The sequence below is a fragment of the Chlorocebus sabaeus genome, chromosome 8, assembly GCF_047675955.1.
Source record: "Chlorocebus sabaeus isolate Y175 chromosome 8, mChlSab1.0.hap1, whole genome shotgun sequence".
Classification (NCBI taxonomy): Eukaryota; Metazoa; Chordata; class Mammalia; order Primates; family Cercopithecidae; genus Chlorocebus; species Chlorocebus sabaeus.
The window spans coordinates 39,103,382-39,130,011 of NC_132911.1; the positions used below are offsets into that span (position 1 = coordinate 39,103,382).

General features: G+C 36.6%; 1 protein-coding gene across 1 annotated transcript in view; it reads left to right on the forward strand.

Annotated features, from left to right (window-relative positions):
* The window catches only part of LOC103215662 (disintegrin and metalloproteinase domain-containing protein 5), a 149,035-nt gene that overhangs the window by 42,851 nt on the left and 79,554 nt on the right, over positions 1 to 26,630 (forward strand). Inside the window, exons 12-13 of the mRNA XM_073018616.1 lie at positions 5,291 to 5,474; positions 23,155 to 23,250. Coding sequence (XP_072874717.1) covers positions 5,291 to 5,474; positions 23,155 to 23,250 — 280 coding nt within the window. The remainder of the gene's footprint in view (positions 1 to 5,290; positions 5,475 to 23,154; positions 23,251 to 26,630) is intronic.

The following is a 26,630-nucleotide window of genomic DNA, read 5'->3' on the forward strand; positions in this document are numbered from 1 at the left end:
ATTTTTATATATGGCAAGAGATAAGGGTCTAGTTTTATTCTTTGGCATGTGGATGTCCAGTATTCTCAGTATCTTTAGTTAGAGACACTGCTCTTTCCCCAGTGTATGTTCTTGGAGGCTTTGTCAAAAGTGAATTGACTATAAATGTGTGGATTTATCTCTGTATTCCCTATTCTTTCCAGTTTTGTACATATCTGGTTTATGACAGTACTGTGTTGTTTTGGCTACTGTAGCTTTGTAGTATAATTTGAAGTCAGGGATGTGATTCCTCTAGTTTTGTTCTTTTTGCTCAAGATGGCTTTGGCTCATCTGGATCTTTTGTAGTTCCATATAAATTTTGCATTTATTTTTTCCATTTCTAAGAAGATTGTCATTTCTATTTTGATAGGGATTGCCTTGAATCTATCTGTAGGTTACTTTGGGTAATATGGACATTTTAACAATATTGATTCTTCCAATTCATGAACATGGCATGTCTTTCCATTTTGTGTCTGTGTGTCCTCTTCAATTCCTTGCATCAATATTTTATAGTTTTCATTGTATGAATTTTTCACTTATTCTAAGGAACACTTGTATTTCTGTTAATCAAACTAAAATTTTTGGCAATTATACAACACTACACCAAACAGCTGCAGAATACAGCTTCTTTGCAAGTGCAAATAGGCCTAGCAATCTCCCAGGCCTCTCCATGCCTGGGGAAACCCTTTCTCTTTACTATTTTCAGAATATGGATTATAGTTTTTTTCTTTTGGCCAGCTCAAGGGCACTTTCTATGGACAGGCCATATGAATTGCCTATTTTTAGTGATTCTGAAAGATCTAAATACTGACAGATATAAAACATTGATAAAAGAAATTGAAGAAGACACAAATAGAGAGCACTTGTTTATGGATTGGAAGAATTATTCTTATTAAAATGTTCATAGTATTTAAAATGATCTACAGGTTTGGTGTAATTTCTATTAAAGTTTTATTGTCATTTTTCACAGAAATAAAATAAAAATTATAAAATTTGCTTGGAACCACAAAAGACACTGAATAGCCAAGGCAATCTTGAGCAGAAAGAACAAAGCCAGAGGTATCACAATACCTGGTTTAAAAATATATTACAAACATATAGTAATCACAACAGCATGGTACTGCCATAAAAACAGACAGATTAACCAATGGAACAGGATAGAGAACCCAGAAATAAATCCACACCTCAAGTCAAGTTATTTTTGACAAAGATGCCAATGGTACACAATGGGGAAAGGACAGTCGCCTCAATAAAAGATGCTGAGAAAACTGATATGTGGTGCTATGTTAACATTCAGAAGAATGAAATTGGACCCTTATCTCATACCATATGAAAATCAACTCAACATGGATTAAATACAAAAGCATAGGACCTGAAACTCTAAACTACCAGAAGAAAACAAAGGGGAAATCTTTTTGACATTGGTCTGGGCAATGATTTTTTAGATATGACTCCTAAAGCACAGGAAACAAGAGCAAAGATAGACAAACAGGGTTACATCACACTAAAGGAAACAGCTAACAGAGTGGACAGACAACCCACAGACTTATAGAAAATATTTGCAAAGCATACACATGATAAAAGAATAATATCCTAAAATATATAAAGAACACAAACATCTCAACAGGGAGAACATATACAAGTCAATTTAAAAATGGGCAAAGGACCTGAATAGACGTTTCTCCAAAGAAGACATACAAATGATCAATAGATTTATAAAGAAATAGTCAACATCAGTAATAATTAGAGAAATACCAATTAAGATAGCACCTCATGCCAGTTAGAATTGCAATTATCAAAAAGAAAAAATATATGTGTTGACCAGGATGAGGAGAAAAGGAAACACTTGTACTCTGTTGGTGGGGATATAAATAATATAGCCATTAAGGAAAACAATATGGATATCCCTCAAAAATACTAAAAGTAGAATACCATATGATTCAGCAACCCCACATCTGGGTATATATTAATAATAATTAAAATCAGTATGTTGAAGAAATATCTGCACCCATGTTCATTGCAGTTATTGACAATAGCCAAAATATGGCAGCAACCTAAGTGTCCATCAGTGGATGAATGGATAAAAACATGTGGTTGTCCTAGTTCATTTTGTGCTCCTATATCAGAATACCCAAGACTGTTAATTTATAAAGAACAGAGATTTATTTGCCTCACCATTCTGGAGTTTGAGAAATCCAAGGTGGAGAGGCCTGCATCTGGTGAGAACCTTCTTTCTCTATCATGCTATGCAGGAGGAAGGGCAAGGGAGCACAGGTGCATATATGAGAGGAGCTGAACTTGGTTTTATAGCTAAACCACTTTTCATGATAACTGTGACAGTCCATTCAGGACATGCATGATGGAAGCATCCTCAAGGATTAGTTCTCATGGTCTAATCAACTCTTGAAGGTGTCACTTCCCAACACTGTTGCATTTATTGGGTATTAAAATTGACACATGAATGTTGGGGGACACACTCAAACTATAGTGATTCACCCTGCCCCTGAAATTCACATCCTTCTCATAATTCAAAATACATTCATTTCACCCCAATAGCCCCCAAAGTCTTAACTTCTAGCATCAACTCAAAAATCTGAAGTTCAAATTCTAATCTTAAATCAGATGAGGGTAAGACTCTAGGCGTGGTTTATCCTGAGGCATATTCCTCTCCAGCTGTGAGCCTGTACAATTAACAAGTTGCATTGTTTTTTGGTGCTTCCAAAATACAATGGAGGAACAGGCACAGGATAGATATTCCCATTCCAAAAGAGAGAAATAGGCAAGAAGGAAGGGGCAACTGGTCTCATATGACTCCAAAACCCAACAGGGAAAAACAATACTGGCTTAAACCTGCAGAATAACCTCCTTTGACTCCATATCCTACATCGTGGGCATACTTGGGTGTAGGTTGAGTTCTGCAAAACATCAGGATTCTTGCTTCTTTCTGGTCTTAGTCCACCCAGCAGCTTTCACAGGTTGGAGTCTCATGCCTGCATCTCTCCCAGACTGAGGTTGCAAACTGGTGGCTTTAAAGTTCTGGGGCCTCAGGGTCTGCCCCACTCCCATGGCTTCACTAAGCATTTCCCTAGAGGGAACGCTCTGTATAGTCTCTCTTATGGCCTTGATGGGTTTTGCTCTAGTGGGAGCTCTCTGCAGTGGCTCTATCCCTGTGACAAGTCTCTGCTTGAGCTCCCAGGCCGTTGATGACATTATTTGAAAAAAATCTAGGTGGAGGTCACCATGGTCTGGTATCTCTTGTTTTCTGGAGGTTTGCAGAGTTAGCATTGTGTGGACATTGTCAAGGCTTACCACTTGTGCCCTCTGGAGAGGTGGTTGAGCCTCACCTGGGCCCACTTGAGTAATGGATGGGGAAGCTGAGAAGCACTGTGTCAGAAAGCAGAGTCCCAGGGTAGTCCTGGGCAGTGAACCTGTGGATCACACCTCAGGCCTGTTCTCTGAAACCATTCAGCCCTTCTAGAGCTCTGAGTCTGTGATGGGATGAGGGGAGAGGCATACTCAAGGATCTCAGAAATGCCTTCAGGGTCATTCTCTTGTTGTCTTCCTGGTTAAGCTGGATAGAACCTGGCTTTATTCTATCCATATTAATCTGTTTAGCAAACAGTTGCTTTTTTTTTGTTTTGAGATGGAGTCTCACTCTGTCACCGAGGCTGGAGTGCAGTAGTGTGAGCTTAGCTCACTGCACCCTCTGCCTCCTAGGTTCAAACAATTCTCCTGCCTCAGCCTCCGGAGTAGCTGGAATTATAGGCTCATGCTACCATGACTGGCTAATTTTGTATTTTTAGTACAGAAGGGGTTTCACCATGTTGGCCATGGTGGTCTAGAACTCCTGACCTCAAGTAATCCTCCCGCCTCGGCCCCCTAAAGTGCTGGAATTACAGGTGTGAGCCACCGTGCCTGGTCACAGTTGCCTTTTTAAACATGCTTTTTTATTTTTTTACATAGCCATCCTGAAAGTTTGTCAAATCTGTCTGTTCTGCTTCTTCTAATGATAAATTCCATATTTAAATCATTTCCATTCTCATTTTACTATAAGCAGCCAAAAGAAGCCAGGCAGCACCTTGAACACTTTGCCACTTAGATATTTCTTCTGCCAGATATCCTAGTTCATTACTCTTAAATTGAGTCATGGATGGGGAAGCTGAGAAGCACTGTGCCAGAATGCAGAGTCCCAAGGCAGCCCTGGTCAGTGAACCTGTGGAGCACAGGATGTCTTCTACCTGGTCCTAGGACGCCAAAACAATTCCACTAAATTCTTTGCAAATGTGTAGCAAGGATGGCCTTTACTTCGTTTCCAGTACCTTGTTTCTCATTTCCACCTGAGGCCTCATCAGAATGAAGTTTAAGTCCATAATTTTATTGGTTTTATGATCACAACCACTTAAGTAATATTTAAGACGTTCCAGACTTTTTCTACACTTCTTCTCTTCTTTTGAGCCCTCACCACAATCTCCCTTAATGCTCCATTTATGACAATCTGGGACTTTTCTGCTTCTCCAAACTCTTGTAGCCCCTACCCATTATTCAGTTCCAAAGCTGCTTTTACATTTTTAGAAATTTGTTATAGCAATAGCTCCACTACTAGTACCATTTTTCTTCTTATTCTGATTTGTACTGTTAAAACAGAATGCTGACGACTGGGTAATTACAAAGAGACGTTTATTTGCCCTATGGTTCTGGATCCTGATAAGTTCAAGGTTGAGGGGCCCACATCTTGTGAGAGTTCCTTGCTGTGTTATCTCATAACAAAAGGTATAAGGACAAGAAAGCATACACAAGTACCAGAGAGGGGCTCAAACTCACTTTTATGACAAACCCACTATTCTTTTTTTTTTTTTTTTTTTTTGAGACGGAGTCTCGCTCTGTCGCCCAGGCTGGAGTGCAGTGGCCGGATCTCGGCTCACTGCAAGCTCCGCCTCCCAGGTTTATGCCATTCTCCTGCCTCAGCCTCCTGAGTAGCTGGGACTACAGGCGACCACCACCTCGCCCGGCTAGTTTTTTTGTATTTTTTAGTAGAGATGGGATTTCACTGTGTTAGCCAGGATGGTCTTGATCTCCTGACCTTGTGATCCGCCCGTCTCGACCTCCCAAAGTGCTGGGATTACAGGCTTGAGCCACCGCACCCGGCCTAAATTTGCTAATTGTTTTCTATGAAGAATAATGCTTTTTAAATCTCTCTTTAAAGTACGATATTATGGGATATATAAAAATATACAACATTAATTTGTGTCATAACCGTATTTTTATATTTTAGGCACTCTGGTGGTGTAAAGGATTTTAGCGTCTGTAGCTTGGATGACTTTAAATATATTTCTTCTCATAATGGCCTTACATGTCTTCAGACAAACCCTCTTGAAATGCCAACCTACACACAAAGGAGAATATGTGGCAATGGATTGTTGGAAGGAGGCGAAGAATGCGATTGTGGCAATACAAACGTTAGTAGAATTTTTTTCTAAAATTTTAAAAATGTTCTAGTAGTAAAGAAGATAAATGCCTTATCTATTAGTAAAATATATTTGAAAAATATATTATTTGGAAAAGATAGAAGCCTTTGTTTTCTAATACTATTATTTTTGGAAGCATGGTCCTTAGATAATTTCTGTCTTTGGTTATTATCTTCTGACATTATTTAGTGTACGTATTAGTTCCAAACGTAAATTTAAATGCCATTAAGAGTGTCGAAGGGATTGAAAGAATATACCCTCAACAACAAGCAGAAATAAAAACAGACAACAACATCTAAAAACAGTAGATTATAACCAACAGGGTAGAAAAATGCATGGTTTGTTAATATAGGTAAAAACATTTTCTGTGGAAAGGTGATTCTAATTAAAATATTTTGAAATTAAATCTATCATAATTATAAAAAATATAAATATATACAACTAAGATCAAACAAAAATAATTATAAAATATGATAAAGGGACATCAGCAAGATGGCCCATTAGACAGCACTAGAAGTGCCTAATGCTGGTCTCCCACAAAACAATGGATAAACAACTACATTTGACCAGAGTGACTTACATAGAGTGCTATAGGAGAGGAATGCTATAGGAGTACAGGAGAGGAATGGCAAAAACCTAGTGGTGCACAGAAACTCAGAATGGCTGCCTAGAGAGAAGAAGGAAACACTATGGTTGTGGCAAGATAAACATGTGATGATAAATAACAAGAAGTAAAACTCAATCTGGCCTAGAAATATAGATTACTGGCAATCTTCAAAATAATAAAACTAATGAATCTTGCAAATCATTGACTACAAAAGTCAATATATAACAATGAGTTGGATTTCTGTGTAGAAAAAGCAAATAGAAAATGAAATCAAATGGACAATTCTACGTATAATGTTTCCCAAAACATGATATGTATAGATATAACAAAATACGTGCAATTGTGCACAATAAAAATTAACATTACTCAGGAAAAGCAAAAAACATTGAAATGAATGGAGACATATCCCATTTTCATGGATTGGGAGACATAATATTGAGATTTCAGCTCTACACAAATGGATCCATACATTTAACACAGTCCCAGCCAAAATCCACTTATCTTTTTGTAGAAATTGATAAGCTGATTCTACAATTGATATGAAAATGGAAATGACCTAGAATAAACCAAGCCATGAAAAGAAAAACAATAAATTGGAACATATATATTAATTTTCTATACATTTCAATGTTTTCTATGAAGTTATAATAATGAAGACAAGGTAGTATTGACCAAAGGATAAATATATACAATTAATAAAGTAGAACAGAGAATCCAGCTATAAAATGATTGTATATGGCCACTTTATATGATAAGACAAAGGGCTATTCAATGGGTGAAGAAAATCTTTCCAACAAAATTGTATAAACTAAACATATGTGTAAATAAAATAAAACTTCACATCTCACCATACACAAATAATTAACTTGAAATAAATTAAAGACTTAAAAATTAGAGTTAAAGCTAAAAAACTTTTGGGATAAAACATAGGAGACAATCTTTGTGGCTGGTGGTAGGCAAAATTTTTTAGATTATGGCAAAAAGAAGGAAGTTTAAAGAGAAAAATGATAAGTAGTGTTTTCTCAAATTTAGAACCCTTTTCACTTAGACTCTGATAAAAATAAAACGACAAGCTCCAGAATGTGAGAAAATATGTACAATTTATATATTGACAGGTGGCTTTTATTCAAATATGTGAAAAGACAAGACTTAGTTTCTGATCAGGTATCTAAGACACTTGGAAGTTGCCACTCCAATCTGTCAACAAGTGAAAAGGTGAACAGACTAAATAAGCAGCAACTCTTTTTAGGTCTGTTGGAGAAGTGAGATCACAGGATGAAGCACTGCCCCCAAATTCAATATATCAACAAGTGCATACAGAGAATCACAACTTGCTAGAACAGAAGCATGTGAGCTAAACTTTCACACAGACAGCACTGGAGTCGAAAAGCCTAAACGAAAACTGACAAATTGTCAGAGGCTCAGTGTATATAACTGTGAGAGTTAAAAACTCCAGGAGGACCCAGTTATTGAGGATGTTCTCATACTTTTATGAGCTTCACCTCTAGAAGTTTAATCTTGTTCTCACAGTGAATATCAGAGAAAAATTCCCTTGTGCTTCCAGAAGAAGGAGGAAAAAAGGAATCATTTTGAAATAAGCCAGAGTGTTCAGTTCTTACCAAAAAGAAATGGAAGGGAGAAATTAGGATTATTATGTTTTTATGAATTGCACTATCCCTGAAGTGGTATACTGTTATTTGAAAGTGGGCTTGGATTAGTTGTAAATGTATATTTTCATCTCTAGGGCCACCACAAAAAAAAAGTTTTAAAAAAGTATAACTGATACACTAAGAAAAGATAGAAAATAACATTATAAAATGCTTAGTTAAACACAAAAGGCAGGCTGAGCATCATGACGTGCAGCTGTAGTTTCAGCTACTTGAGAGGATGAGGTGAGAGGATTCTTTGAACCTAGAAGTTCAAATCAGCCTAAGCAACATGGTAAGATCATTTTTCTAAAAAGAAATAAAAAAGGAAAGAAAAAAAAAAAAAAAAAGACAAAAACAAGAAGAACCAAAGTCACACAAACAGAAAACAGCAATAAATATAGTAGTTATTAATTCAACTGTATTCATTATCACTTTGCTTTCAGTGATTTAAGTGCACCAATTTAAAAAATAAAAGAGATTGTCAGAATGAATCAAAAACCAAGATCTAGCTCTCTGTTGTGGTGGGTAATACTGAGTGTCAGATTGACTGGAATGAAGGATGCAAAGTATTGTTCCTGGGTGTGTCTGTAAGGGTGATGCCAAAAGAGATTAACATTTGAGTCGGTGGACTGGGAGAGGGAGACCCGCCCTCAATCTGCGTAGGCACCATCTAATCAGCTGCCAGCACAGTTAGAATAAAAGTAGGCAGAAGAACGTGGAAAGACTAGACTGGTTGAGTCTTCTGGCCTCCATCTTTCCCCCTGCTGAATGCTTCCTGCCCTTGAACATTGAACTCCAAGTTCTTCAGCTTTGGGACTCTTGGAACTTTGACCACAGACTGAAGTCTGCACTATCGGATTCCTTACTTTTGAGGTTTTGGGACTGAGACTGGCTTCCTTGCTCCTCAGTGTGCAGATGGCCTGTTGTGGGACCTCACCTTCTGATCATGTGAGTCAATACTCTTTAATAAACTCCCCTTCATATATACATCTATCCTATTAGTTCTGTCCCTCTAGAGAACCCTGACAAATACAGTTGTCTACAAGGAGCCCTCATTAAGTATAAACATACATGTGGATAAAAATTAAAGAATGGAGAAAAATATGCTATGCTAACAGTAATTAAAAAATCCAGGAGTAGCTATTATTAATTTCAGACAAGCAGTATGCAGAATGAGGAAAGTTTTCCTGGATAAAGGGGGACAATTATAATGACAAAGGGGTCAATTCCATAATAAGACATAAAAATTTTCAAGTATATGTGGCTAACAACAGAGTGTCAAAATACATGAGGCAAAAATTTATAGAACTATAAGGAGAAATAGATTAATCTATTATTATAGTTGGAGACTTCAACACTCCTTTATCAGAAAAAGACAGATCCAGCAGACAAAAAATCAGTAAAGACATAGTGGAATTCAACAATAACTTTAACCAACTAGATATAATGGACATCTATAGATGACTTCATCCAACAACAAAAGAATACACATTTTTCTCAAAGTCATATTGAACATTCCGCAAGACAGACCATGTTCTGAGCCACAAATCACCACTGAACAAACTTCAAGGAATAGATACCATAAAATGTCTGACCTCAGACCACAATGAAAATGAACTAGAAATTTGTAACAGAAAGATTGCTGGAAAGTCCCTAATACTTGGAGATTAAAAATCACACTTCTAAATAACACATGGATTATGTAAGAAATATCAGGAGAAGTTTAAAAATAGTTTGAACTGAATAAGAATAAATACATAATTATCAAAAGCCATGGTATTCAGCAAAACAGTGCTCAGAGTAAAATTTATAACATTGGTTGCATGTATTAGAAAAGGAAAGAGATCTAAAATCAACAGGCTAAGCTTCCACCTTAATAAACCAGTAAAAGAACAAACTAAATTTAAGGTAAGCATAAGGAAAAAATAATAAAAATTAGAGCAGAAATCAATGAAACTGAAAACAATAAATTAATAGGTACAATGAATAAGATTAAAAGATGGTTTTTTTTGAAAAGATCAATAAAAGTAATATGCCTCTTACCAGACTAAGAAAAAAGAGAAATGACACATATTACTAACATCAGAAATAAAATAGAGCACATCATTACAGATGGGGTATTAAAAGAAACTATGAACAACGCTATGCCCACAAATTTTATAACTTAGATAAATTGACTAAATCCTTGAAATATAATCTGCCAAATTTAAACAAAAACAGACAATATTAATAGGCCTATATCTATTTAAGAAATTGAATAAATAATTAATAACCTTCCAGAAGAGAAAGCATCAGGCCCAGACAAATCTACAAATAATTCACTAATCATGTAAAGACAAAACATATACCAATTCTCTATAGTCTCTTTTAGAAGATAAAAGCAAAGGTAATACTCTTTAACTTATTCTGTGAAGTCAGCATACTCAAATACTGAAAACCAAAATGAAAGCCTTACAAAGAAAGAAAACTACAAAACAATATCACTCAAAAGCATAGAGACAAAAATACCCAACAAAATACTAGCAAATACATTCCAACAATGTATAAAAAGAATTGTACAATACAATCAGGTAGGATTTATCCCAAATGTGCAAGGCTAATGCAACATTTGAAAATCAGCTAATGTAATCCATCACATCAACAAAGTAAAGGTGGAAAAATTATGTGATCATATTAATAGATGCATTAAAAGTATTTTATAGAAGCTAACAATCATTAATGATAAAAACTCTGAGTAAATTAAGAATAAGGAAACCTTCCTCAACTCAATTAAAAAGTATCAACAAAGAACTTACCCATGAGGAATTGGAAGATTTTTCACTAAATCAGGAACAAATGAAGGATGTCCCCCTTCACCACTACTTTTCATTATCACACTGGAAGCCCTAGGTAATGCAATAAATGATACATGTAAATAAGATTGATACACATTAGGAGGAAGTAAATTAAAGTGTCATTGTTCCCAAATGGCATAATAATCTATGTAAAAAATCTGAAAAAATCAGCAACAACAAAAACTGTGTGAAACAAATAAGTGGTTATAGCAAGGTTGTAGGATACAAGGTTAATATATGAAAGTCTATTGGGTGAAACCCCCACCCCCGATATTCTCGTGGGTCTTTTCTATTTCCCTAAGCATCAGCTGGTCTGATAAATAAAAGGAAAGAGTACAAAAGAGAAACGTTTTAAAGCTGGGTGTCCGGGGGAGACATCACATGTCAGCAGGTTCCGTGATGCTCCCTGAGCCGTAAAACCAGCAAGTTTTTATTAGCAATTTTCAAAAGGGGAGGGAGTGTATGAATAGAGTGTGGGTCACAGAGATCACATGCTTCACAAGGTAATAAAATATCACAAAGCAAATGGAGGCAGGGTGAGATCACAGGACCACAGAACGGGATGAAATTAAAATTGCTAATGAAGTTTTGGGCACAAGTTGTCATTGATAACATCTTATCAAGAGACAGGGTTTGAGAGCCGACAACCGGTCTGACCAAAATTTATTAGGCAGAAATTTCCTGTCCTAATAAGCCTGGGAGCGCTACAGGAGACTGGGGCTTATTTCATCCCTTTGGCTTTGACTGTAAAAGACAGCTACCCCTAAAGAGGCCATTTCAGAGGCCTACCCTCAGGGGCCATTCTCTTCCTCAGGGATGTTCCTTGCTGAGAAAAAGAATTCAGCGATAGTTCGCCTATTTGCTTTTGAAAGAAGAGAAATATGGCTCTGTTCTGCCCGGCTCACCAGCAGTCAGAGTTTAAGGTTATCTCTCTTGTTCCCTGAACATTGCTGTTATCCTGTTCTTTTTTCAAGGTGCCCAGATTTCATGTTGTTCAAACACACATGCTCTACAAACAATTTGTGCAGTTAACACAATCATCACAGGGTCCTGAGGTGACATACATCCTCCTCAGCTTACGAAGATAACGGGATTAAGAGATTAAAGACAGGCATAGGAAATCACAAGGGTATTGATTGGGGGAGTGATAAGTGTTCATGAAATCTTCACAATTTATTTACAGAGATTACAGTAAAGACAGGCATAAGAAATTATAAAAGTATTAATTTGGGGAACTAATAAATGTCCATGAAATCTTCACAATTTACATTCTTCTGCCATGGCTTCAGCGGGTCCCTCTGTTTGGGGTCCCTGACTTCCTGCAACAAAGTCAACCTTTTTCATATATACCAACAATGAACAGGTAGAATTTGAAATTAAAAATGCAATACCATCTACATTCTCATTCCCTGAAATTAAATACTTAAGTATAAATCTAAAAAAATGTTCAAGATCTGTATGAGGAAAAGTATAAAACTCGGATTTAAAACTTCAAAACACCAAATAAGCAATATTCCATGTTTATAAATAGGAAAACAATATTTTCAGATGTCAGCTCTTCCAACTTTGATCTAGAAATTCAATGCAATTCCAATCAAAATCTCAGAAAAGTTGTCTGTAGATACTGAGAAAGTGATTCTAAAGTTTGTATGGAGAGGCAGTAAACCCAGAATTGTCACAATATTGAAGGACAATAACAAAGTTTGATGACTGATACTACGTGATTCAAGAGTTAACTACAAATGTACAACAATGAGGAAAGTGTAGTATTTACATAAGAATAGACAGATAGATTGATGGAATGGGATACATGAGCCCAGAAATAGACCCATATAGATATAGTCAACTGATTTTTGACAAAGGAGCTAAGATCATATGATGGAACAAAGATAGTATTTTCAACAAATGGTGCTAGAACAACTGGATATCCATGTGCACAAATGTGAATATTGACACAAACCTTATATCTTTTGCAAAAACTAACTTAAAATGGATCACACTCCTGAAATGTAAAATGCAAAACTGTAACACTTCTATGCGGTAACACAGGAGAAAATCTAGATGATCTTGGGTTTGGCAATGACTTTTTAGATGAAAAAAACCAAAGGCACATACATGAAAGAAATAATTGAGAAGATGGGCTGTATTGAAATTTAAATAATATCTTCTCTGCACAAGATGCTTTCAAGAAAATGAAAAGACAAGTCACAGATTTTGAGAAAATATTTGCAAAAGACAGACATTATAAAGGACTTAATCCAAAATACACAAAGAACTCTTAAAGCTCAATTATACAGTTTGACTGTGTCTCCACCCTAATCTTGTCTTGAATTGTAGTTCCCATAATCCCCACGTGTGGTGGGAGGGACCCAGTGGGAGGTAATTTAATCATGGGGGTGCCTCCCCTCTTGCTGTTCTTGTGATAGTGAGTGAATTCTCATGAGATCTGATGGTTTTACAAGAGGCTTTTCCCCCTTTTGCTCGGCACTTCTCCTTGCTGCAGCCATGTGAAGGATGTGTTTGCTTCCCCTTTTGCTGTGAATGTAAGTGTCCTGAGGGCTCTCCCCAAGCCATGCTGAACTCTGAGTCAATTAAACTTTTTTATAAATTACCCACTGTCAGGTATGTCTTTATTAGCAATGTGAGTCTGAACTAATATAGTAAATTGGTACCAGGAGTTGGGGGCTGCCGTGGAAGGGACTTTGGAACCCAAAGATGTGGAAGTGGCTTTGGAACTGGGTAACAGGCAAAGGTTGGAAGAGTTTGGAGGGTTCAGAAAAAGACAGGAAGATGTGGGAAATTTTGGAATGTCCTTGAGACTTGTTGAATAGCTTTGATGAAAATGTTGATAGTGATATGTACAATGAAGTTCAGGCTAAGGTGGTCTCAGATGGAAATGAGGAGCTTCTTGGGAACTGGAATAAAAGTGATTCTTGCTATGCTTCAGCAAGAGACTGGCAGCATTTTGCTCCTGCCCTAGAGGTCTGTGGAACTTTGAACTTGAGAGAGATAATTCAGAGTATCTGGCAGAAAATATTTCTAAGCAGCAAAGCATTCAAGATGTGACTTTTTAGAATTTATTCACAAAGATATTGTTTGGAATTGGAACTTACTTACGTTTCAAAGGGAAGCAGAGCAAAAAGTTTGGAAAATTCACAGACTGATGATGTGATAGAGAAGAAAAAACCCATTTTCTGAGGAGAAAGAGAAATTCAAACTATCTCCAGAAATTTGCATAAGTAATGAGGAGCCAATGTTAATCAATAAGACAATGACGAATATATCCCCAGGGCATATCAGAAGTCTTCAGGGTAGCCCTTCCCATCACAGACCCAGAGGCCTAGGAGGAAAAATGGTTTCATGGGCTTGGCCCAGGGTCTTGCTGCTTTGTGCAGTCTCAGGATTTGGTGTCCTACATCCCAACCATGGCTAAAAGGGCAGAGGCACAGCTCAGGCCATGGCTTCAAAGGGTGCAAGCCCCAAGTCTTGGTAGCTTCCACATGGTGTTTAGCCTGTGGGTGCACAGAAGTCAAGAATTGAGGTTTGGAACCTCTGCCTAGATTTCAGGGGATGTATTGAAATGCCCAGATGTCCAGGCAGAAGTTTGCTGCAGGCTGGCACCCTCATGGAGAACCTGTGCTAGGGAAGTGCAAAAGGGAAATGTGGGGTTGAAGCCCCTCCCAAGAAAGTCCCCACTATGGCACTGCCTAGTGGAACTGTGAGAAGAGGACCACCATTCTCCTGAACCTAGAATGGTAGATCCATTGACAGCTTGCACTGTGCACTTGGAAAAGCCAGAGACACTAATGCCAGCCCGTGAAGGAAGCTGGGAGGGGTGCTGTACCTTGAAAAGCCACAGGTGCAGAGCTGCCCAAGGCTGTGGGAACCCACCTCTTGCATCAGGGTGACCTGGATGTGAGATGTGGAATCAAAGGAGATCATTTCAGAGCTTTAAGATGTGACTTCCCCAGTGGATTTTGGACTTGCATGGGGCCTGTAGCCCCTTCATTTTGGCCAATTTCTTCCATTTGGAATGGGTGTATTTACCCAATGCCTATACCCCATTGTATCTAGAAAGTAACTAACTTGCTTTTGATTTTACAGGCTCATAGGCAGAAAGAACTTACCCTGTTGGGAAAGCATGATTGTGTTTTAAAATGTGACGAAGTGAGATTTGGGAAGGGCCATGGGCACAATGATATGGTTTTGCGGGGTCCCCACCCAAATCTCATCTTGAATTGTAGTTCCCCTAATGCCCATGTTTTGTGGGAGGGACCCAGTGGGAAGTAATTAAATCATGGAGGTGGTTACCCTCATGGTGTTCCTGTGATAGTGAATTCTCATGAGATCTGATGGTTTTATAAGGGGTTTTTCTTCCTATTGCTTGGCACTTCTCCTTGCTGCAGCCATGTGAAGAAGGACATGTTTGCTTCCCATTCTGCCATGACTGTAAGTGTCCTGAGGCCTCCCCAGCCATGCTGAACTGTGAGTCAATTAAACCTCTTACCTTTGTAAATTACCCAGTCTTGAATATGTTTTTACTAGCAGTGTGAGAAGAGAGTAATACACTCAACAGTAAGAAAACAAACAACCTGAGTAAAAAAGAGCCAAGGATTTTAACAGACACCTTGACAAAAAAAGATATACAGATGGCAAATACAAAAAGATGCTCCGCATCATATATTATTGCTGAAATGCAAATTAAAACACCAGGATACCACTACATACCTATTAAATGTTCAAAAATCTAGAACACTAAAAACACAAAATGCTGGCGAGGCTGTGGGGCAACAGGCATTTTCATTCATTATTTAATAAGCAAGATGAGTGGAATACAAAATAGCACAGTCATTTTGGAAAATAGGTTGGTGGTTTCTTAGAAAACTAAATATGCTCTTACCATATTATCCAGCAATCACTCTCTTTAGTATTTACCCAAAAGGGTTGTAGATTTATGTCCACATATAAACATGCACACAGATGTTTCTAGTAGCTTAATTTTTAATTGCCAAAACTTGGAAGCAACTAAAATATTTTTGATAGGTAAATGAATAAATAGTCTTTGCTACATTGGACAATGGAACAATGCTCTAAAATATTGTCTATTAAATAAAATGTGCTAAAAAGAAAGAAGCTATCAAGTCATGAAAAAACATGAAGAAATCTAAAATATGTATTACTAGGTAAAAGAAGCCATCTGAAAAAGCTATGTACCACATAGTTTCAACTATATGACATTCTAGAAAAGATAACAGTATGGGGACAGTAAAAAGATCAGCAGTTGCCGGGGGTTAAAGGGAAGGGAGGGATGATTAGGCAGAACACAGAGGACTTTTAGGACAGTGAAATTACCCTGTATGATACTGTGGTGGTGGATACATGTTATTATAAATTTTTCAAACACATACCATGTAGAATACCAAAGTAAACCTTAACTAATGTAAAATTGAACTCCAGGTGATAATGGTGTGTCAATGTAGGGTTATCATTTGTAACAAATGTACCACTCTGATATGTTGATAAGGAGGTAGGCTGTGTATATGTGTGGGCGAGGCATGTGGAAAATCTCTGTACCTTCTGCCCAATTTTGCTGTGATCCTAACAATGCTCTAAAAATATTGTATATTAAATAAAAATTAAAAAGACAAAATCTATATTTCTTGAGAGTACATATTACAACTCAATTAAAAGGAGACAAATGACCTAATAAAAATAGGCAAAATAATTTGGACAGTTTACAGTAGATTATTTATAAACGACAATAAGAAAATGAAATGATGTTTAATATCACTAGTCATCTGGGAAAAATAATTAAAACCACATCATATACACTGCACACATATTAGAATATCTGTAATAATACACCCCCTTCTGATAAAAATAGTGAGTTTTGTTGAGATGTACAGCAACTGAAATTTGTGTAAATTGCTAGTTGAGTGTAAAAATATTTGAAACATTTTGGCCATGTCTTATAAAGTTAAATATACACTTTCCTTTTTCCCTAGATTTCCATCTCTGAGTATTTTTTTCCCAAATAAATGAAAATATATATCCCCTAAAATATTTGTACATGAATATTTAGAGCTGCTTTATTCATGGCAGCCAAATACTAGAAACAATCCAAATATCCATCATCATGTGGACAGATACATTGTGGTATTTCTAGTCATTGGAAAACTACTCAGCAATAAGAAAATGAACAAAATGCTTGTAAATTTATCACCATTGGTGAATCACAAAATGATTATGCTGATTGAAATGAGCCAGATTCACAAGGTTATGTAATATATGATTCTGTTTCTCTAAAATTATAAAAAATGGTAAGTAATCTTTAGAGTGAAGAAGTGGTTGACTTCAATAAGTAGGAGATGTTTCTGGTTGGCAATGAGAGTGTTCTGTAACTTGATTATATGAGTAAATGCATAAACTAAACATTTTAAATGGGTATAGTTTATTGCAGTTAAGTTAAAGGGTACATGCTTTCAGTTACCCAAGAATACCCTCTACTGTAAATTTATATAGCCAAAATGCTTCTCCCAGAATACTTTCGTTGATTCTGTAGTTAACTCAGTGTATGATTGTGATTCAACAATGATTCGCTAATTGGAGTTCTATCCTAATTTGCTGACTCTTACCAAGTAAATTTATTTTTATTAAATCTGGTATATTAGCTACTGTTGAATTATGTCTCAACCTCATACAAATTATATTAACCCAAAACCTTTCAGCACGCACACCAAGACAATCAACAAAATCTGAGTTAGGCCGTGATTTGTAGCACTTGCTGAATTCCTTCCTTTAAACACTCCTACAATGGCAGATTTAAAGTGACAAATGCAACATTATTAAATGCAGAGTTGGAAAAATGTGAATGGTAGCAGATCATTATACAGTATTTCCTCCAAAAATTAATAATAGATATTAATATCTTCAAGAGTATAGCTAAAATTAAAATGTAGGAAAATAAGAAATGATGTCAATATTTGCTACCTTTTAAAAATATAATTTATTTCATTGTAAGTTAATGAAATTCAATTTTTATTAATGGCTTTGTTAGCAACCAGTTCACAAAATTTCTGAAAATTTAACAATTGACCCTTGCAAGCCAGAACAGGGTTGGTCCAGCATACTAGGACATGTAATAATTGTAAATTAAAAATCACCCAAACATAGTTTCAAAATATTTTAAAGCAAAATTTTACTATGAGGAGAGACAGACAAATTCACAATCACTTTAAGAGGTGTTAACACATCTTTGGTAGCAAATAACAGAAAAAATATATGAAGGCCAGGCGCAGTGGCTCACGCCTGTAATCCCAGCACTTTGGGAGGCCAAGATGGATGGCTAGCTTGAGGTCAGGATTTCAAGACCAGCCTGACCAACATGGTGAAACCCCGTCTCTACTAAAAATTCAAAAATTAGCCGGGTGTGGTGGCAGATACCTGTAATCCCAGCTGTTTGGGAGGCTGAGGCAAGAGAATTGCATGAACCTGGGAGGTGGAGGTTGTAGTGAGCTGAGATCATGCTACTGCACTCCAGCCTGGGCAACGAAGCGAGACTTCGTCTCATATTAAAAAAAAAAAAAAAAAAAAAAAAAAAGAAAGAAAGAAAAAAGAAAAAGCAAATAAAAAAATTATTGCAGATGCATACTATTTGAACAACATATTAAAGATGACCTAATTAAAATATGTAAAACATGTTTTCTAAGAGCTGCTGGGAACGCATTATTTTATTTATTTACTTTTTATAATTTTTACTTTTATTTCAGATTGAGTGGGGGTACATGTGCAGGGTTGTTTTCTGGGTATATTGTGTGATGCTGAGGTTTCAGGTACAATTGATCCTATCACCCAGGCACTGAGCTTAGTACCCAATAGTTTTTCCACCCTTGCCTCTCTTCCCCACTTCCCACTCTAGTAGCCCTCAGTATCTATTGTTGCTACCTTTAGTCTATGAGCACCCAATGTTTAGCTTCCATTTGTAAGTAAGAATAAGCAGTGTTTGGTTTTCTGTTCTTGCATTAATTCACTTAGGATAATGGCATATGGTTTTTGTTTTTAATTCTATTTATGTGATGAATCACATTTATTGATTCACATATGTTGAACCAATCTTGCACCCCATGAATGAAGCCTACTTGATCACGGTGAATTAACTTTTTGATGTGTTGCTGGATTTGGTTTGCTAGTATTTTGTTGAGGATCTTTATGTGTATGTTCATCAGGAACATTAGCCTGTAGTTTTCTTTTTTTCATTATGTCTTTGCCAGGTTTTGTTATTAGGGTTATGCTGACTTCATAGAATGAGTTAGGGAGGAGTTCCTCCCCTTGATTTTTTGGAATAGTTTCAATGGAATTGGTGCCAGCTTTTCTTTGTATGTGTGGCTGAATTCAGTTGTGAATCCATCTGGTCTGGGGCTTTTATTGGTTGGTAAGTTTTTATTATTGATTCAATTTCTGAACTCGATATTAGCCTGTTCAGGGTTTCAATTTCTTCCAATTCAATCTTGGGAGATGGTGTGTTTCCAGGAATTTGTCCATTTCCTCTAGATTTTCTAGTTCATGTGCATAGAAGTGTTAATAATAGGCTCAGTATCTTTTACATTTCTATGTGGTTGGTTATAATGTTACCTTTGTCATTTTTGATTGTGCTTATTTGGATCTTTCCTCTTTTTTCTTTGTCAGTCTAGCTAGTGGTCTATCAATCTTGTTTATCCTTTCAAAAAACACTTTTGGTTTTGTTGATTCTTTGTATTTTTGGGTTTCAATATCATTTCATTTTGCTCTGGTTTTAGTTATTTATTTTTTTCTGCTAGCTTTGGGGTTAGTGTGTTCTTGTTTTCCCGGTTCCTCTAGGTGTGAGGTTAGAGTGTTAATTTGAGGCCTTTGTAACTTTTTGACGTAAGCATTTGCTACCATAAACTTTCCTTTTAACACCATTTTTGCTGTATCCTAGAGATTTTGGTATGTTGTGTCTGTTTTCATTTATTTCAAAACAGTTTTTGATTTCTGCCTTAATTTCGTTGTTTACTCAAAAGTCATTCAGGAGCAAGTTGTTTAATTTTCATGTAATTGTGTGGTTTTGAGAGATATTCTTGGCATTTATTTCTATTTTTATTTCACTATGGTCTGAGATTATGCCTGATGTGATTTTTATTTTTAAAAATTATTGAGACTCACGTTATGGCCAAGCATGTGGTTGATCTTACAGTATGGTCTGTGTACAGATGAGAAAAATACATATTTTGTGGTTGATGGGTGGTGTGTTCTGTAGATGTCTATTAGTTCCAATTGGTTAAGACTCAAATTTCAGGCCAGAATTTCTTTGTTAATTTTCTGCCTCAGTGATCTGTCTAATGCTGTCAGTGGGGATGTTGAAGTCCCCCAGTATTATTTTGTGGCTAAGTCTTTGGGTAGGTCTAGTAGTACTTGTTTTATGAATCTGGGTGCTCCAGTGTTGGGTGCATATATTTTTAGAATAGTTACATCTTCTCATTGAATTGAACCCTTTCTCATTATGTAATGTCATTCTTTGTCCTTTTTTTTTATTGTTGTTGGTTTTATGTCTGTTTTATTTGATGTAAGAATAGAGACGCTGTTCTTTTTGTTTATTTTGTGTTTGCATGATAGATGTCTCTGAAACCATTTACTTTGAGTCTGTGGGTGTCATTACCTGTGATATGGTCTCTTGAAGACAGCAGACAAATGGTCCTTGTTTTTTTATCCAACTTGCCAATCCATGCCTTTTAAGAAGGGCATTTAGACCATTTAAATTCAAGGTTGATATTTATATGTGAGGTTTTGATACTATCACAAAGTTGTTAGCTGGCTGTTTTGTAGTTTCTGTTGTGCATTGCGTTATAGGGTCTGTAGATTAGGTACTTAAGTGTGTTTTCGTGGTAGCATATATCAATCATTCTTTTGTTTCCTTGTTTAGAATTCTCTTAAGGATCTCTTGTAAGGTTGGTCTAGTGGTAATGAATTCCCTTAGCACTTGCTTATCTGGACAATATTTTATTTCTCTATTTATGAAGCTTAGTTTGGTGGGATATGAAATTCTTAGTTGGAATTTCATTAAAAATGCTGAAAATAAGCTCCCAATCTCTCCTGGCTTATCAGCTATCTTCTGAGAAGTTCACTGTTAGCTGATGAGTTTCCCTTTTTACATGATCTGACCCTTTTCTCTAGTTGCCTTTCAGACTTTTTCATTAGCATTGAACTTGGACAGTGTAGTGACTATGTGCATCGGGAACACATTTTTTTAACCATAATAAATATATTCAGTGTGTCAGCATTTTATCCCAATCACTGCCAACTAATCCTTGGTCTTGACCAAGTCATACCTAGCCCTAGAGGTTATGAGACAACTGGCATAAAATTATATTTTCAAAGTAGGTATGTATTTTTAACTATGTAAGTAATACACAAATATATGATAATTATAAAAAAATCAAGCATTAAAGATAAACATAAAATTTCCCCTTGGGACCATCACTCCCATCTATAAGGTCCCCATTGTTAACAACTTTGTGTATATTTTTTCAGACTTTTAATTCTATTTTTACATATATATGGGCCTATAGAAATATGGGCTATAACTCTGGAGAGGAAGTTTTGGACAAATGATACTCTATACATTTTCTGCAAATTACTTTTCTTACTCAACAATATGCTTCAAATATGTTTATATCTATGCATAAAGGCTGCATAATGTTCCAGTAGAAAAAAAAAAGACACAAGAGTATGTTTACCCAGTACATTGCAACAAAGTATAAATCAATAAATAAATCAATTAATAATTTATTTTGCTGCCGAGAAGTTCACTCAGTAAACCAATTAACATAGCCAGAATATCCTCAATATTTGCAAAGTTAAAAAAAGTATGCTTTTAAATTACCAGTGGGTAAATATATTACAATGAAAATTAGACATTATCAAAACTCAGCAATATATCTATAACTATATTTCAATGAAAATTTATAGATTTAAAGGTATAAATAATAAAGATAAGAGCAAGAATTAATAAAATAAGCAATCATTATATAATAGATAGCTTAAAAAGAAAACTTAGTTCCTTGAAAAAACTAAAAAAAGTTAAAAATTTTCAAATAACACTAATGAAACCAAATAATAAAAGGTATAAACAACCAATATTAGGACTGAAAAAGAAAAAAAAAAAAAACTCAGAACCTACAGCTAGAAAGAGGACATGATACAAAAATTTATATTAATAAATATGAATATTCTGTGAATATGAGAAATTGCTAGAATGGTAAAACTTACAAATTACTGACTCAGTGAGAAACAACAAATTAGAATGTTCTCATAACTAACAAAAGAGTTGTATCTCTATTTTAAAAACTTCTGACAACTACCACCAGCCCAGTAGATTTCTCTGATAAATTCTAATATTGAAGGAGGTAATAATCCAATTTTCTTCTTCTTCTTCTTTTTTTTTTTTTTTTTTAATAAACAAAGCTCCATTCATTTTATAAACCAGTGTAAACTTGACACAGAAAAAACCTTTGAGAAGCTTATTAGAGGAAAAGAAAATTAGAGACCAAAGTCACCAGTGAACTTAGATAGAGAAATTCTAAACAAATGTTAGCAAGACAAATTTGGGCTTAATAATGTAAAATTGATTTTGTATTTGAATATAAATCAACCTTATTCACCACAGTAAAATAAATAAGGACAAAATTTATGCTAGATCCAATAAATAAATACAAAACTTACTGTAAAATTAAACATCCACTTTCTAGAGCAGTGTTCTTCAATGGAACTTTTCATAATTATGGAAATGTTCTTTTGTGCCATACAATACACTTTCCACTAATCATATGTTAGTGTGTTGAGCACTCAAAATGTGGCTCATGTGACTGAGTACGTAAATTATTAACTTTATTTAATGTTAGTTAATTTAAATTTAAATAGCTACACATGGCTAGTAGTTGTCATATTTAACATTGTGGGTCTAGAATCTCTAGTTTTTCATTTCTTCCAGAGAAGTTAAGTGGAAGCATTGAGAAAACAGTAAATATTTGTGATTTTATGAACAATTTTTGAGGTTATTTAATTTTGGTTTCTACAGGTGAATAAATCTGGCTGATACGATTTGTTATAAAATGAATAATATAAGGAAATGTTTAAAGACAATGTTAGTTAATAAGATATCTAATAACTGTTTTCTCTAGGTTTTGGCCCCATAGGAATATCATTGAAATTATATGAAATATAGTGACATGGTACATTTCTTTTTTAAAATTTCAACTTTTAATTCAGCTACAGGGGGTACATTTGCAGGTTTGTTACATGGGCATATTGCACACAGGTGGTGAGCATAGTACTCAATAGGTGGTTTTTCAACCCCCTCCCTTTCTCCTTCCTCAAGACAATACATTTATTTTACACATTACTGAATGAGATATTGATTTCTATAAATCTCACATAAAGAATGGGATTATGAAAAATCAGTGAATTTTAGAAAAGCTTTATACTTTGTAAAGTTGTATGTCACAGTTTCATTTGGTGGTACCTAACTATATGTGATTAACTAACACTTAGCATTTTTTTTTTTACAGAATTGTACACATAAGTTATGTTGTGATGCTTTAACATGTAGACTGAAAGGTAATGCGCAATGTGGTTCCGGAGACTGCTGTTCAAAAGATTGCAAGGTAAGCGGCAGTTTGTATCTGACAATGGCTCAGCATCAAATGTCTTGAAATACTTGTTTCAAGGAGATGGTAAACGTATCAGTAATATATTCAGCCCTTGCCACCATATTATATCCAAGCAACCTAAGACCCACTATCATACTTAAATCCATTCAGTGATCTATCACTTCCTGTACTCTCATGTACACAATGCCTAATGCTTCTTCTTTCCCAGCTTGATGTTCCAACTCAACGTATCAGTTGTTGTTACAACCATTTTGTCTCTCTTACTGACACCATTTAATGAATTCCTGGTGGACGAGAGGTAGAGCAAGTTGGTGGAATAAGACTCTCCAGTGATTGTTCCCCCACAAAAACATCAATTTGAACAACTGTTCACGTATGAAAATACCTGCATAAGAGCTAAGGAAGCCAGGTGATGAAACGGCTCCATTGTCTGGATTATATACCCTGGTTCTTTGTCACGGTCCAGAAAGAATTCAGGACACGGACACACAGGAGGAGTGGGTTTGGGAGTAGAAAGTTTAATAGACAAGAAGAGAGAAAAAGCTTCCTCATAATGAGAAAGTGGGTTGCCAAAAAGAGGGTCTCCTGTTCGCTGCGGAACGCAATGGATTTTGTACAGAGACTTGAGGAGGCAGAAATTAATTTACATAGGGCTCAGGGAATTGGTTTGACCAGGCGTGCGGTTTACACAGCCCTGGAATAGACTGGCCCTCCCACGCTAGTCTTTTATTATGCAAATGTAGCCTCCACCTGGCGGCGGCCATGATACCTGTGCACGTGGTTTTACTTGGAGGCTGTCATGACACCTTTAAACATGGTGACAAGGAAAAGAGGGCAGGGGACACCATATTGAATGTACCTGGCTTCCAGGTACAGCTGCCTGCATTTACATATAAAAGCTTCTAGTTTGCATATCTATGCCTTACTTACCAGGCCGCTTTCTGTTAAGAGAAGAAATGGTTTGGGGCTGCTTTTTATTAAAGGGAAATTCCACCAAGAGCTTTTACCCTTTCTAGCTGCCTAAAAATTATTTCTTAATAATTCCTGTATTAGTGAGAGGTCATAGTGCCTGGTTATAGCATGATAAAAAAAAGATGCATTAAAGAGGGTAGGAAGGACAGTTTTACATTACCTGCATCGCCCCTCTCTGAACCGCACAGCACAGCACAGCATAGCACAGCACAGAAAAAAGATACCGTCTGCTTGCCAGAAAAAGAGGGAAGTGAGACTAGAACTGTACCTTTTAATCAATACCAGGTCAACCGCAGTAAAACCTGGCGCTAGGCAGACACGCCCAGGGCCCTTGAATCTTGGCTAGTACTTATGATCAGAGCTTTCAGACCTGCCGCGGCACCAAACAGTAATCGGTAGCCCCTGCAAGATGGCCTCAAGTTTCGGCCTGCATCACCACCCACCTACTACAACAGTGCTGGGCTCCAAAAAGCCCACAGTGACAAGCTGACTTCAGCAGCTGGGAGGGTTGAATTCTAGTCCAATGTTTCAGTAACTTTAGCAGCCAAGAGACCGAAAATCAAACAGGAATCCTGGAGCTGAAAATACAATGAATGATGTTTAAAAATGCAGTAAAGAGTGCAAACAGCAGAACTGATAAAGCCAAAGAAAGAATCTGTGAAATAGGACACAACTATTTTGAAAATATTCAGTTAGAGGAGAAAACAGAAAAAGGATGACAAAGAATGAAGAAAACTCACAGGATTTATGGGGCACCATTAGAAAAGGTAATATATGAGCAGCTGGTGTTCAAGAAAGAATAAAAAAGATAAAGAGATAGCGGCCAGGCACGGTGGGTCACACCTGTAATCCCAGCACTTTGGGAGGCGGAGGCTGGAGGATCACGAGATCAGGAGATCGAGACCATCCTGGCTAACACGGTGAAACCCCGTCTATACTAAAAAATTAGCCAGGTGTGGTGGCGGGCGCCTGTAGTCCCAGCTACTTGGGAGGCTGAGGCAGGAGAATGGCGTGAACCCGGGAGGCGAAGCTTGCAGTGAACCGAGATTGCGCCACTGCACTCCAGGACAGACCGAGACTCCGTCTCAAAAGAGAGAGAGAGAGAGAGAGAGAGAGAGAGAGAGAGAGAGAGAGATAGCTTATTTACAGAAATAATAGCAGAAAACTCTCCAAACCTAGAAAAAGATATAATACAGGTACAGGAAAAGTCAAAGGTCTCCAATTAGTTTCAATCCAAATAATCAATAAATGTATATGTTCTAATTGATCCCTATCTAGCCATTCCCCTGTCTCTCTCTCCACAGGCTTTTCTGTTCCTCGAAACAAAACAATATTGACAGTAGACCAATTAATAACCGTACATTGCCTCTAAGCGTTCACCAGAAAGAAAGTTTCATGTTTTTCATTTAAAGTCAAGAGCTGGAAATGATTAAGCTTCCTGCGACAGGCATGTCAAAAGCTGAAATAGGTTGAAAGCCAGGGTTTTGTGCTAAACAGTTAGCCAAGTTATAAATACAAAGGAAAGTTCTTGAAGGAAAGTAAAAGTGCTAGCCCAGTGAACACACAAATGGTAAGAAAGCAAAACAGGCTTATTGCTGATACGGAAAAAGTTTTAGTGGTTTGGATAGAAGATCCAACCAGTCACAACATTCCCTCAAGCCAAAGCCTAATCTGGAGCAAGGCCCTCACTTGCTTTAATTTTATGAGGGCTGAGAGAAGTGAGTAAGCTGCAGGAGAAAATTTTAAGCTAGAAGATGTTGGTTCATAAGTTTTAAGGAAAGAAGCTTTTTCCATAGCGTGAGTGCAAGGTGAAGCAGCAAGCGCTGATATAGAAACTGCAGCAAGTTATCCAAAAGATCTAGCCAAGATCATTGATGATGGTATCTACACTAAACAATGGATTTTCAGTGTAGATGAAACAGCCTCCTATTGAAAAAAGATATTAATATAGTTTGGCTATTTGTCCCTATCCAAATCTCATGTTAAATTGTAATCCCCACTGCTGGAGGTGGGAGGTGTTTGGATTATGGGGGTGGATCCCTCATGGATTGATGCTATCTTCACAATAGTGATTAAGTTCTCATGAGATCTGATTGGTTAAAAGTGTGTGGCATGTCTCCTCTCTCCCCCTACCAACTCCCTCTTGCTTTGGCTCTTGTTCTCCGCATGTGATGTGCCTACCCTCCTTTGCCTTCTGCCATGATTGGAAGCTTCCTGAGGCCTCCTCAGAAGAAGATGCCACTATGTTTCCTGTACACCCTGCAGAACCATGAATCAATTAAATGTCTTTTATTATAAATTACTCAATCTCAGATGCTACTTTATGGCAGTGGAAGAATGGCCTAATACCAACGCTTTCTAGGACTTTCATAGCGAGAGAGAATTTAATGCCTGGCTTCGAA